The sequence below is a fragment of the Typopeltis vanoorti genome, chromosome 2 (assembly GCF_054136105.1).
Source record: "Typopeltis vanoorti isolate ZY-2024b chromosome 2, IOZ_Tvanoo_1.0, whole genome shotgun sequence".
Taxonomy (NCBI): Eukaryota; Metazoa; Arthropoda; class Arachnida; order Uropygi; family Thelyphonidae; genus Typopeltis; species Typopeltis vanoorti.
The window spans coordinates 146,685,078-146,699,834 of record NC_143550.1 but is presented as its reverse complement, the minus strand read 5'-3'; the positions used below and the strand labels follow the sequence as shown (position 1 = coordinate 146,699,834).

Sequence of the window (14,757 nt, the reverse complement as noted above, 5' to 3'; positions counted from 1 at the left end):
AAGACTACAGGCTGGCCAAAGTTAGGCAGAAGTAACCAGATGTCTGCATGTGAATTGTTCTATAGTTCACAGACTGTGGAACCAATTCCAGCAATGACAACCAGCATTTCACCAATACAGTGAAAGAAGGCAATGGGCTACAGCCACAATGGTTTGACTTATATCTCTGATTATCTTCTTACTGAAACATAAGTACAGCTATGGTCTGCCTTCACATTGGTTATGGAAACATTAATATCTGCTTCCACTGTATACAGAAGGTGGTCTGTATGCTATGCAATTTTGTATCACTGCCATTAATACTACTGGCATTAATGCTTCAATCATAGGTCAGCCAGGTTTGAAGCTCAGTGCATGCAAGTGTAGGTACACATTTGCCTCTTTCAGAGGCAAGTACCCTCATGCCACGAGAGAACATTCGAAGCATACCAAATGCCACATCAACTGGATCCAAGACCAACAGGGGATCAGTATTGTTTATAAACAAGTTCAGATTTGCTCTAAAAATTGATACCAGGCAGGCTCTGATCTGGAGAGAACTGGGGACATATTATCATCCCTCTAATACCTGAAATATAGTGGAAGTAGTGTGATGGTTTTGGGGATGCATCTCGTTGGGTGGATACACCAACCTGTATGTGCTGCCTAGTGTAACTGCAAATGTAGCAACTTAGAGATGATTAAGCTCAGGAGATCTTAATCTCTTATTGAGCATGTCTGAATGATCTGGGTAGGTGTGTTGTTGTTGCCCTCAAAACCCCCCCCCCCCCTCTAAAACCAAAAACTTATGAAGGCTTTACAGGAGCTCCAGGACACCATTATACACAATATAAAAAAGATGTCAGCACTGTATTGCTGTGGGTAGTGGCATTCCTTATTGAAACACTTTGACAATCTCATTTTGACCTCTTGTTTTTGATTATTGTCTTCATGTACCCATCTATTACTGAATTAAACTATTTACAGTTTTTGTGAGTGTTTTTCTCATCTCATTATTTAGAGAGGCCTCCATGGAGTTAGTTACTCATCGAAGGAGGCCACATACTACATGCACCAGCTGTCATACTTGTTCTGGAATTCATTCACTCTACTTGTACACACATCCAATGGCAATCCATTCCAATCACATACCACTTTAAGAGAAAAATCTAGCTCTGACACTTTTGTTGACTGCATTCATTCTCAGCTTCCAAGGATACCATCTTGTCGTTTACCCACCCTCCATAAAATTAAAAATTCCATCAACAGAAATCCTGTATGATCCCTTCAGAAGCTTGTAAGTCTCAATCATATCACTCCTTTTTCTCCTGTTTGCTAGTGTGTGTGTGTGTGTGTGTGTGCGCATGCACAGTCTACAAATTCTCAATGTGTGTGTGCATAATCAGTATCCCACAATCCTGATGTGGGATACTGATTATGCACACACACACATTGAGAATTTAACACTCTTCACAGTATCAGGATCACCACAGAAACCAAAGTACAATTGAGGTCTTATCAAGGCTTTGTATGGAGGTAAAATGATATCCTTATCTTTACATGTCAAAAGTTCATTTCATCATTACAATTATCCTCTGAGTTATATTTTCAATTTTTGCTATATGGCCCTTGAACTTCAATTTCCTATTCACTAAAAAGATCCCTAACATCTGTTTCTTCTAACATAATCCCATCAATATGATATGACATTGGCTAATAACTCCAAAGTGCATGACTTCACATTTACTAACATTGAACTGATAGCCATTGTCCAATGCCCACACTTCCAGCCTATTCAAATCATTCTGCAAATACTGCTTATCAGCCACATTCCTGATTGCTCTTTCTATTTATGCATCTTCTGCAAACAGTTATATATTGCCTTTCGAATCCTTCCCAATATCATTAATGTATAGATTTAATAACAGTGGATCAAGAACTGATCCTTGTGGTACACCACTAGTTACCTTAAATCTTGCAGATTCACATCCCCATATATCACTTTTTACTGTCAGTGATCCAGCCTCTTATCCATGCTAATATTTATAATCCAATCCCATATTCTTCAATTTATGCAAGTCTTCCATGCTGTATTCTATCAAAAACCTTAACAAAATCCAAATGTATCATGGTCTAACCATTCCCATTGTCTAACTCAACGGTAACATTATTATAGAATGTGAGCAAGTTGCTGAAATATGATTTTCCCTTAGTAAATCCATGCTGTTCATTGCAGACTAGAGATTCTCTATCAATCCATTTCTGTATGCAAGCCTTAAACAACTTTTCCAAAATCTTCACCACCACTCCTGAGATGCTGGTTGGTTGATTATTGGATACATCGGTCTTTGTGCCACCCTTGTGCAATGGGATTACCATACATTTCTTTCCACTCCTCTTCCCTGTTCGCTTAAAATATATAATCTGATAAACACAACTTATTCTTATATAAGACCATCGATTTAATACAACTATGTACAAGAATGTCTACTAGTTTCACTAGCCTATTGTCTAGCTTTGTCGAGACTAAAAAAGGTGAAAAAATAATAAATGCAAAAAACGAACTAATACAGAACCATTTACAACTGTCAGTACACCAAATTTAACAGCTCGCGTGACAATGTGTGCATGTAGTCAGATGATTCAGTTATTATTGTGGACATGAGTTACATAGTTTTTAGCATACTGTAGTTCTGCTATACTTAATGAATTGATCAGAATTTTCCATGTATCTTTCAATACTGCTCCTTGATTTCGGTTGAGGTTATTTCCTGTTCGTAGGACCACTGCTGCTTTGAATATTCTGCATTTGTAATCATCTTCTATATATGGCATTGAGCTGTTTTTCCAAATTTATTGCGTGGTTAAAAGTAGAGAAGTGATGCGCTAAGCCTGAGGTGTCCACTCTGTTGTGATTAACATCCCCCAACGTGTTCTTTCTGTCTAATTTCCAGGCTTCTTGAAGTTTGGCCTATGTAGGAAAGTCCACAAGTGCATGGTATTCTATAAACACCTGCATATTTGAAAAATGGAACGCTGTCTTTAGGTGATCTTAAAAATTGCCTAATGGTTGTAGTCTGTTTGAACACAATTCTGATGTTGTAAAGCTTTAAATTTCTAGCTATTTTGGTGGAGACTGAACCAACATAGGGGATGACAACGGAAACGTACTGAGTAGCCATTCTATGTTGTCGGAGATTATTTTTATAAAGCAATTTGTTAATTATGTTCGAAGGATAACCATTTTGAGATAGCGCTTGAGAAAGTTCGGTACGAACATCTTCATCTGTGACTATGTTTTGGGCTCTATTCCGTAACATGTGGATGATGCTCTATTTTTGCGTATGATGATGGTTGGAAGTAAAATGCAGATAACATCCAGTATCCGTTGGATTTTTATATATAGTAAGTTTAAAATTATCGTTCTCTTGTCTTTTGACCAGAATGTCTAAAAAAGGTAATTGTTGATTGTTTTCCAATTCCAAAGTAAATTTAATTTTGTTATGAAGCGAGTTGATTTTATTTAAAAACACATGTAAGCTTTCTATTTTTTCTTTCCAAATAATAAAAACATCATTAACGTATCTCCACCAGATTGATGGTTTGGAACAATGTTGGCTAGAATTTCATTTTCTAATTTTTCCATGAACAAATCCACACATGGTGGTGACAGGGGACTGCCCATGGCCAGACCCTCTAATTGTTGATAAACGATGTTGACTTTAAAGAAATTAGACTTCAGGCAGTGATTGAAGAGTTATGTGATATCTGTAGGAAAGCGATCCTTTATAATGTTAATTACCTCCTCAACTGGAATGTTCGTGAATAAGGAGACCACATCCAAACTGTCCATTATGTCTGTTTTTGAAAGTCTAACGTTCTTGAGTTTCTCAACAAAGTCTTTAGAGTTCTTCAAATAAGACTGTTTTTCTGCATGATTTTTCCTTTAAGTAGGTTGGCAAGGTGTTTTGCTAATAGATATGTGGGGAAGAATATGCCATCAACGATCGGACGCAGTGGAACTTCTTCTTTATGCACTTTGGGTGCACCATAGAGGTGAGGTGTTATTGGATGTGAAGATTTAAGTTTTCTTTTTAATTCTTCAGGCCAACTGTTCATATTACGAATTAGAAGGTTTGTCTTGTTATGGTTAGTCATAGTTGGATCTTAAGTATTTTGTACGTGGAACGGTCTGATAGTAAGAGATTATATAATCTCTGAGTTTAAAATGACTATGGAGTTCCCTTTGTCTGCCTTAGTAATTATTATATCTTTGTTCCTTTGCAAGTTGTGAATAGCCTTTCTATCATAGGGAGTTGTATTTAGTTTGGGTGTTTTTGGTGTGGCAAGGATGATAGTGCTTTGGAATCTAATAACATTAGCTATTGCTTCTGGGAGAGGATAAAGATCTTTTTCAATACCACAAATGAAGTCCATTTTTGGTATGTGTCTGGGAGCAATTGAAAAGTTGAAACCTTTCTTTAGAATTTCGGATTCTTGTTTAGAAAGGCAGTAATCTGACATGTTAAAAATTACTTTATCATCTTGGAGACAGTTATTACAATTGTATTTCTTCTTATAAAGTTCTTCAAATTTTTTTATTTGAGTGACTTTGCTAGACTGAAAAGTTTTTTCGTAACTATTTTGTATCATGTGGTCTATAATGTTCCAGGTTGAGTAGTCTAAACTGTTTGAAATATCATCAAAATTGTTTCGGCATTTAAGGTCAATACCGTTCAATTCGTACCTGATGTGTTGGATCCTTTCCCTGAGTAGTGCAAATGAAGATTTTTGGTAGATCCTTTTTGCTTGTTTGGATTGAATGTGACCTCTTACTATTAAGAACTTGGGGATGATGGAAAATTGTCTACATCTCTTGAGGAAGGTAAGGTGGTTCAATAACTTCGCCTTTTCGCATTTAATACAGAACTAATACAGAACCGTTTACAACAGTTAGTACACCAAATTTAACAGCTCGTGTGACAATGTGTGCATGTAGCGAGATACTTCAGTTATTATTGTGGACACGTGTTACATAGTTTTTAGCGTACTATAGTTCTGCTATACTTAATGAATTGATCAGATTTTTCCATGTATCTTTCAATACTGCTCCTTGATTTCGGTTGAGGTCATTTCCTGTTCGTGGGACCACTGCTGCTTCTTTGAATATTCTGCATCTGTAATCATCTTCTATATATGTCATTGAGCTGTTTTCCCAATCTATGGCGTGGTTAAAAGTAGAGAAGTGCTGCGCTAAGCCTGAGGTGTCCACTCTGTTGTGATTAACATCCCCAACGTGTTCTTTCTGTCTAATTTCCAGGCTTCTTGAAGTTTGGCCTATGTAAGAAAGTCCACAGGTGCATGGTATTCTATAAACACCTGCATATTTGAAAAATGGAATGCTGTCTTTAGGTGATCTTAAAAATTGTGTAATGGTTGTAGTCAGTTTGAACACAACTCTGATGTTGTAAGGCTTTAAAATTCTAGCTATTTTGGTGGAGACTGAACCAACATAGGCCAGAAAGTCACAACTACTGTACAGAAAGCAGAGTCTGAGTATGAAAAGAAACTGGCTCTGTAATCTAAATACAACCCCAAAGAATTCTATCGTTATACTGCAAGTAAAAGAAAGAACGAATATGAAAGAATAACTAGTGAATGCAGATGGTGTGAGGGTGAAGGATGCAAAAGAGGTTCTTCAACAAATGAATGCCAATTTTGCTAAAAAGATATCAACATAGCGTATGTAACATTACATTTATTTCTGCCTTTTCACTGAATGAAAAACAGATGTATAAGGAGGAGGTATTAGAGCTGTTGCACAAACCGAAAAAAAATTCAGCAATAGGGGACTGATGGGATATCAGCACAGTTACTAAATGTTCAGCTAATCTGGCTGTTCCTTTGACCAGATTATATATTAAGATTATTCATATTTGGTCTTTGTATATTTAATAAACACAAAACTTATTCTTATATAAGACCATCGGTTTAATACAACTATGTAAAAGAACGCCTACTAGTTTCGCTAGCCTACTGTCTAGCTTTGTCAAGACTAAAAAAAGGTGAAAAAATAATAAATGCAAAAAACGAACTAATACAGAACCGTTCTTTATATAAAAAATATAGAAAAATATATAAAATATATAAAAAATCAAATTTGTTCTCTTCAATTATTGAGGAGAGAACAAATTTGATTTTCTATTCATTTGGTTCATTTTCTGTTCATTTCCATGATAATGCCCATTATCAGCGCAGTTACATTACATTGTTGCTCTTACACAGATTCTCACCATTCCTCTCATCATAATTTAGTTTCCCTCACTGTATTAGGCCTCATACCAATTAATATATCATATCATACAGATTTTCACTGAATTGCATAAAAATTCATCATTCAGTTTTCAGGTTGTAATTTTTCTGTTTGTTCTTTAATTTATGGAAACCAGTGTTTGTATTCTTAAAAATCCTATAAGTCTGAGACAAGGTTTGTATTTTTTCATGCTACTAATCCTTTTGAAATCATTCATCCATGAAACTCAATTTCAAGGAAACTATTTGATTTTAACAAAATGTATTTTTTCAAAATGTTTTAAAACTGCCTGGTGATAATGTTTCACAAATGTGCACAATTACAACATCTCTCTCTCTCTCAGATCTCCTCCTGTCTGAGGACTCGTGACCTTCCTGATGATGCTTTGCCATTTCTTTCTCTCCTGTGCTTCTCTTATTACTTGTTTTAGTTTAAGTCCAGTGATTCTTGATATTTGGTCAATCCTCCTGTAGGGTAGTTTTCCTCTTTTTCTTTTCCCACATGGTTTACCCTGGATGATTATTTTTTCCAGGCAGTTGCCTTCCCTTCTACATATGTATTCAAAATATTGCCCTGTTCTCTTGTCAGTCTTGTGTGGATATTCAGTTCTTCTAGGATACTTTTGTTAGTTCGTTTTTCTGTCCAAGACACAATCTTCTCCAGCACCAGAGCTTGAACACCTCAATTCTTCTTCTTCTGTCATTGTCCAAGATTGGGAGAATTAGGTTTTTCCAGGTCTAATAAAAAGAACTAGCTGAAGGCATTGAAGTGCTGGGATATCTGTGCACTTCATCTAGGCCTTTTTCCTCTCTGTTTCAAAGGAGTCTACCCCTCGATGCAGGATGGTAATCTGGTAAGCTCATAAAAATAATAATAAGAATTGTCCAAGATTCAGAAGTATAGAGAAAGATCGAATAAACTAAGGTTTCTACCAGCTTAATTTTGGTCTTTTTGGAGATGTGCCTGTCTTTCCAGATCTTAGTTAAATCAGTCATCACTTTCTTAGCTAGTGCTGTTCTTTTTCTTCTCTTTTTTACATCCATCTTTTTTGTTATTATCACTCCAAGGTGGTAATTGAAATTGTCGACAATTTTAATTCCTTCTGCATTGTTTATAACCATTATTTTGGTTTTGTCTTGATTTATTCGTAATTTTAATTCCTGTTTATTTGTGATTTTAATTCCTGTTCATTTGTTGCTATTATCACAATGTCATCTGTGTATCGTAAGTTAATGATTGTTCGACCACCTAATGAAAAGATCTCTAGAAAATTCCACTTTTCTAGAGATCTTTTCATTATAGTTTCGCTGTAAAGATTGAATGGTAATGGTGAGAGTATGCATCTTTGTCTTGAACCTTTTTCAAATTGGAATGCAGGGGACACTGAGTTTTACAACATATTTACTGTTAAATATTTCATTCTAAAATAAAAACTAATTTGTGGTTATATTTTTACTCTTTTTAGATAGAAGAGTTGCAACATCCAGCTGTGCAAATCAAAAATAAAGAAAATGTTGATAATATAATTAAAGAACTGTTTAATGGAGGTGCATCTCAATTACAGGTATGACATTTTGACTTTACTTTTGTATGTTTTATATATATATATATATATATATATATAGCAGTATTAAGAGAGACCTCCAGGGAGTTGAACTCATTGAAGAAGGCCATATATGACAGCAGGAGAACAGCTATGACATCTAGTTTGGAGACACAGGTATGACCTTTTCACCCATATTGTGATATAGAAGGAAAATCTAGCTCACTCCCTTTTTGATGGTATTAGTTTTCAACTTCCAGGGATGCCCTCTTATCGTTTCCCCATCCTTCCATTAAATGAAAAATTCCATCTACTGATATTCCCCTTGTATTACTATTTCAGAAGTTTGTAAGCATTGTGATCATATCACACCACTTACTCAAGTTTACTAGTTGCTGCAGTCTACAAATTCTCAGTCTGTCTTAATAATCTGTGTTCCACAGTCATTTTTATGATATCATTTTTGACACTCTCCTTTGCACCCTTTTCTCTGTATTAGAATCACTATGGAGATCAGTAGTCCAATTAAGATCTTATTAAGGCCTTGTAAAAAGGCAAAAATGACCTCCTTATCTTTACATGTTAGGGTTCATTTCAGAATTCAGGGTTTATTATCCTCTGAGTTGTATTTACAATCTTTATTATGTGACCCTTGAACTTCAACTTCCTCTCTCCTAAAACTTTAAGATCTCTGGCTTGATCAGTTTCTTCTGATATAATTCCATCTATATAATGACATTGGATATCTCATCCCACCAAAGTGCATGATTTTACATTTACTAACATAACTGACAACTATTTTCACATACCCAATTCCATTTTATTCAAATCATTATGCAAGTACAGCATTCAGCTGCATTCCTAATTGCCCTACATCTTTGCATTGGCAAATAGCTGTGACGCCTGTCAAATCATTCCCAATCTCATTAATGTATAGATTGAATAAAAATAAACAAGGATTGATTCTTGTGATACTTGTGATGACTGGCTATTTATTTATTTATTTTTTTAATTTTAATTTTTTGTCACATTAATGTTTAAGCTTTGCACTTCAAAGATGTTGACTGTTTGGTTTAGAAGTTTCTTCAAGTTCCTACTAGAGTTATCAGTACAAAGTCAACAGCAAATGCCATTGCATTAACATTAGTTGGCAAGAGAGTAGCCAATATGGCTTGGAAGAGAGTGAAGAAACTCATCAATGACACAGTTGAAGAAAATAGGAGAGAGTGTGTGGGGGGTCTTCTTGGAATACACCTAAGTGCTAGGATCTGGGATAGATGCTGATCTTGCGGCCCTTGGTGGTAGTATACAGAGTAAATGTGATGTGTAGGAGGAAAAAAAAAGCTTCTGGACATTCTGCAATATAGTATGCAAAGTATAGCTTGAAGTGAGACACTGTCCAAGGATGCTGTGAAGAGAGGCCAAAGTTGGCATCAGGATTCAGAGAGAAGAGAGTAAAGAATGATGGTATTCTCAGCATAGCAGGGATATGAAGGCCCTCTTCTAAAATCATGTTGAATGTGTGACTGGAGACATCTAGCTAACACATTATGAAAGATGTAAGAGAAACAGGAGCAACTGTAATTGGATGGTAATCAGAGGATACAGATTCATCTTCCTTCTTTGAACTGAAACTTCTTGATGGGCAGAGATACAGCAGTATACATTTGATAAACAGAAGTAGATCGGTTGAATCTTGCAAGGTAGGAAGAGTGACCTGAAGAAGCTCCACAGCAGTAAACCTTCTAATCCCCCCCAGCTGATGAAGTATCTAAAAGTGATGACTTTATTTCATCAGAAGAAGATGGGCAGAAAAGTTCTGATTCTGGAATGGACCTTGAAATACAAGGAATGATTAAATCAAGTGGGTATGGTGGCAGAGTGGAAAAGACAAAGTTCCAAAAGCAAACTTCTCGTACAGTTCACTTGGAGGAGGAGAAGGAAATGCTCCTATTCTTCTAGATATATGAAATGCCTGCATTTCGGCTTAAAGACACTTTCTCTATTTCCATTTGGATCGAACAGATGATGCAAGATGATACTCTACTAACTGGAAAAGTCACTCTCCAAAAAATGATTCAGCTTTGCTGTAATAGATGCTTCATTCAGTAACAATCTAATATTCTTTAAAAACCCTCTGACTTTACTGAGGGCAGGGAGGCTGATCCTGAAATGTAAGGCATACTTGAAGGGATGGAATTGTATTGGCCTACTCATCTCTTGAGATGATAGCAATGGAGCAAGAGTTATGGGGATATTACCTGCTCTTGTTAGATCTTCTAACATAGATTTTGCAGTCGCAGCACTAGTTCTCTGCAGGATCGTAATTTACGATGCAATTTGATTGCAGCTATTGTCTGAGTAGGCAGAACCTCTGCCAAAACTTCATTAATATGGACAATATCTTCTGTAGCTAATAGGCTTTGTGGAAGGAAGGAAGGAAAAGGAAGATGATCTTCCTTTTTATATTTGTATGTTCGGTACAAATTTCAGCATTAACAGCAGTGGGATGTTTTACATAGGAGTGAACACCAAGACTGATAGTGGTAAAGGCTCACTGACTTTCTGGACAGATAAAGTGTCTTTGAGATTATGTGATTGGATTAAAATATTTTGATAGTTGGATGTTGTAGGAACATTGGAAATTGCAGAATGTTCATCTTCAGTAGATCTTTCAGATTCTCTTTCCCATATGCAACTTTTTGATATGTCGCCCAGCCATCCTCTTATCCATGCTAATACTTTATAATTCCAATCCCACATTCTCCAATTTATTATTATTATTACTACGTAACACCTCCAGGGAGTCCAAAGACTCATCGAGGGAGGGCACCTACTCTACAGCTCTCCGTCTCCACCACTCCACCAACCGCAACTACCTTCATCTGCACCAACGCCATTTACCACTGACCACTAGTATTTTCACAGACAATCACAAACATCCATGCCCACGGCGGGATTCGAACCTGCAGCCTTTTGGCTGGAGAGCAGATACGCTAACAGTATGCAACAGTTTTCTGTCCAAAGCCTTAGCAGAGTCCAAATGTACCATATTGTATCCATTTCCCTTATCTAATTCAGTGATAACTTGATTATAGAATGAGAACAAATTGCTCAAAGATGAACTTCCCTTAGTAAACCTATGCTGTTTGTTGCACAGTGTGGATTCTCTGGCAGCCTATTTCTGTATGCTAGCCAAACCAACTCTTCCCAAATCTTCATTAACACTCCTGACATGCTGATAGTTGGATGCATCAGTGTTTACATCACCCATAGGCAATGGGATTACCATACATTCTTTCCACTCCTGTGGAATACCGCCCCTGTTTTGAGACTCAGATTATTATAGCATGATCAAAGGAATAGCCATTTCAGCCGAACACACTTTTAGCATCTGTGCTGATAACCCATCAGTCCCTATTGCCAAAATGGGCAATCATTAGTTGACAACTTTTCTGCATCTGTCACCTGTATACTATCTGCACTAAGTAGTTATTCTTTCATATTCATTCTTTTTTTACTTGCAGCATAATGACAGAATTATTTTGGGTTGCCTTCAGCTTGCAGAGCCATCTTCTTTTCATACTCAGATTTTGCTTTGCATACAATAGCTGTAACTCTTCTAACCTTCTTTTTATAATTTTCATAACTGACATCATCCTTATGCATGTGGTATTCCTTTCACATGTTTTTTTTATACAAATCTCTTGCTTGATAAGATCACATATCCATTCCACTCCTACTTGTTTGTTCTTCAAACTATAGGGACACATTCCAAAACTATATCATTTAATTATGCTTCCCATGCACTGTCAATGTCCTTCCAATCCAAACAACCAATATCATGGCACAGAACCTAGCATACTCCTCAGTTGGTCATAATTTTCTACTTTGTAGTTCGGCATGTAACCTTTTCTGAATGGAACATTCATAAACTTAGCCATTTCCCAAGTCAGTGCCACATAACTGTCACTGATCAGAGGCAGAAGAGTTTTCTTTAACTGAAAGCCTTTTGACACTATATTCAGATTACCTCTTTGATTTAAGTTCCTTTGGTCACATATTACTTAACCCTTTAACTGCTACGGTCAAGTTAACTCTAGCGCGGAAAAAAATGGCGACCTTGCTACGATCGAGTTAACTCGATTTGAAAATTCAATGTGTAATACTCATTTACTTTAGTTTATGAAAGCATTTGAATTGAGCGGGCTTATAGTGCCATCTCTTAGGATTAGAAGGAACTAATTTTTAAGCTAACCCTTTAACTGCTGAGAACATATTATTACGGGTCAGAAATATACACCTGCTTTGCTGAGCCCGTATATGTATAGTTGGCACGCCCCCCATATTCTGACAATTTTTTAGTATGGAAAGAATCGTCATAAGATATTCAAACTTTGCGGGTAGGTTCCTCCATCTATTGCCAACCATTTGAAGTTTATTTGACTTGGGTTTCTGTCCTTGTATGATATTTAAAGAGAAAAATTTGAACTGGGTGCAACTAATCATATTAAGTGCCTCTGTAGCGCAATTGGAAGAACGACAGTACATTGCACCCTTCAATTGGAAAAGACCTAAGTTCGATTCTCGTCATGACGGGAGGAATCTTTATATATGGACTTTTTCAACCGAAGGTGAGTTAGTCGATCTCATACAGAGGTAGCAGGGTTTTTCAGTCCGCATACCAACAAATCGGCCCTTCAATGCACGCAGTTTACAGACAAAAAATACTAGTTGTGGTGGAGGGCGGTTGATGGCGTTAATGTGGATGATTGGTAGTAGAGGTTCGAGTGGAGACTGAGAGTTGTACAGTAGGTGTCCTCCCGCGATGAGTCTTCGGAGACTCCTTGGAGGTGTCACGAATAATAATATGCAGCACGATGCATGAGCCACGTGACTGTGTGGATTTCCGGGATATCACAATATGGCGTCTAACAGTAAATATGTGTTATCTTACTGATGATCAAATTGAAATTGTTAACAACAAATGAGTCGGGAGAAGAATTGTCTGAGTTAAGTGAATTGTGTACTTCAGATGAAGAAGATCCTGATGATTCTACATAAATTAATATATGTAATTTGCATAATCAAGTGGACACCCCTTGATTATGCAAATTTTATAAAACACTGTTATTGACATTTTTGTGAGTGAACAAGTGTATATCAAGAATGTATAATGTTGTCCGGACTTCTTACTTCAGTAAGAATTTTAATTGATTTTATTTATAAATTTTTTTGCAAAATTAATTCGGCACATGGGACAATGTCAATAGAATATAAAATCAGCAGTTAAAGGGTTAAGGAACTTGTCTTGCAACAGCTCAATAAATTCACTTTCTTTCTTATGAGATTTCACTGCTTCCCAATCAATGTTCTGATATTTAAAGTGTCCCATTATGATTACTTGTTTCCCCTCCCATCATTTTTATTTGGTAATGCATTTCTTCACTGCTAGCATAGTGGAGTGCTGTTACAGCCCAAGTGGTCTGCAACAGCATCCCACTATGTATTTGATTTTGTTAGACCCCACCTCACAATAAATGGCTTCAAATTCACTGCCACATGAGAAAACTGTTACTAGTATTTCAACTCAAAAGGTTTCAACTTTAACTGGATTCAAGTCATGTAATATCATTAGCAGCACTCCCCTCCCCCCTATCCTTTCTACCCTTCTTAATGAATACTGTACACTTTATACTCAATACCACTTATTACTTCTGCCTCTGATAGTCAGATCTTGCTAATACTTACAATATGAGGTCCCAACTTATTCAACAGACAACCTAGACAACAAACTCTATCCCATTGTTTCTTATACTCCTAGATAAGATAACAACAGACATCTGCAAGTTATCCATGTCATATGCACTACAGAAAAGAGTATAAAAAAAAACAAAAAAAACATGCAGCTTATTCATGTGTACACATAATAAATTACCTGCATGTTTTTTTTTGTGTCCTCTTCTCTGTAGTTTGCATGACACAGTTGGATAACTTGCAGATATCTGTTCTTATCTAGTGCCTTGCACATGCTTGATAAGTCTGAACTGGATGAACACAAAATTGTCTCTCCTTGTAATAATTTACATGATAATGTACATTCATATCATTAACACAGTTACATAATACTGTTGCTCTTACAGTATTCTCCTGTAAGAGCAACAGATTCTGCAGATTCTCACTACCCCTCTCATCACAATCTAGTTTTCCTAACTCATATCAATTAACAATTTCTCAATACTTTTGATAGACTCTGAGAAAAAATAATTAAAGTAAAATAGTAACTAGATATATAATAATGGATTGCCATTGGATGCAGGGTGTGCAAGTAGTCTGAATGAATACAAGAACAGATGCAACAGGTGGTGTGGATAGTATGGCCTCCCTCTGAGTTCCTGACTCCCTAGAGGTCTCTCTCTCGATAATAGGTATAATAATATAGCGGATCAAACAAACAAACAAAAAATTTACAGTCGGACTACATCAAATGCACTTCTACAGTCCCTTGTTACCTTAAGGTTTTTCTTGAGTTAGGGTTCTGCCATGTTCTGGATGCTATATGCATTGCAGATGGGTCTTCCAGACTTTTTGAATTACTAATACATTATTCTTTTTTGAGAAGGAATCAGCAACTTACATGTTTCCTTCAATTTTCTTTCAGACCAAGTTTTGGTGCAATGTAGGAACCTAGTGCCTTTCCAGGTGATTCTGTGACAAGTTTGGAGTGAATGGTCTGACAGGCCTGTTTTACATTTGTTCAGGAATTTAATGTGGCATTTGTGTCAGTCTTTCTTTCTTTCTTTTTTTTTATTTATTTATTGGAATTATGCTTCCTTTTTACCCTGTGTAGGATAAGTTATAAGTTCACTAGATTTTGTGAACCCCTGTCTGAGCAAGGTAAGAAAGGGGATCTTTCAATGAA

General features: G+C 36.4%; 1 protein-coding gene across 4 annotated transcripts in view; it reads left to right on the top strand.

Moving 5' to 3' along the window:
* LOC150109506 (cytosolic 5'-nucleotidase 3A-like) overlaps positions 1-14,757 on the top strand; it is a 161,384-nt gene that overhangs the window by 35,646 nt on the left and 110,981 nt on the right. For all 4 annotated transcript variants that reach the window (XM_090413355.1, XM_090413375.1, XM_090413364.1 and 1 more), the window contains one exon: positions 7,758-7,856. In XM_090413355.1, coding sequence (XP_090269481.1) covers positions 7,758-7,856 — 99 coding nt within the window. The remainder of the gene's footprint in view (positions 1-7,757; positions 7,857-14,757) is intronic.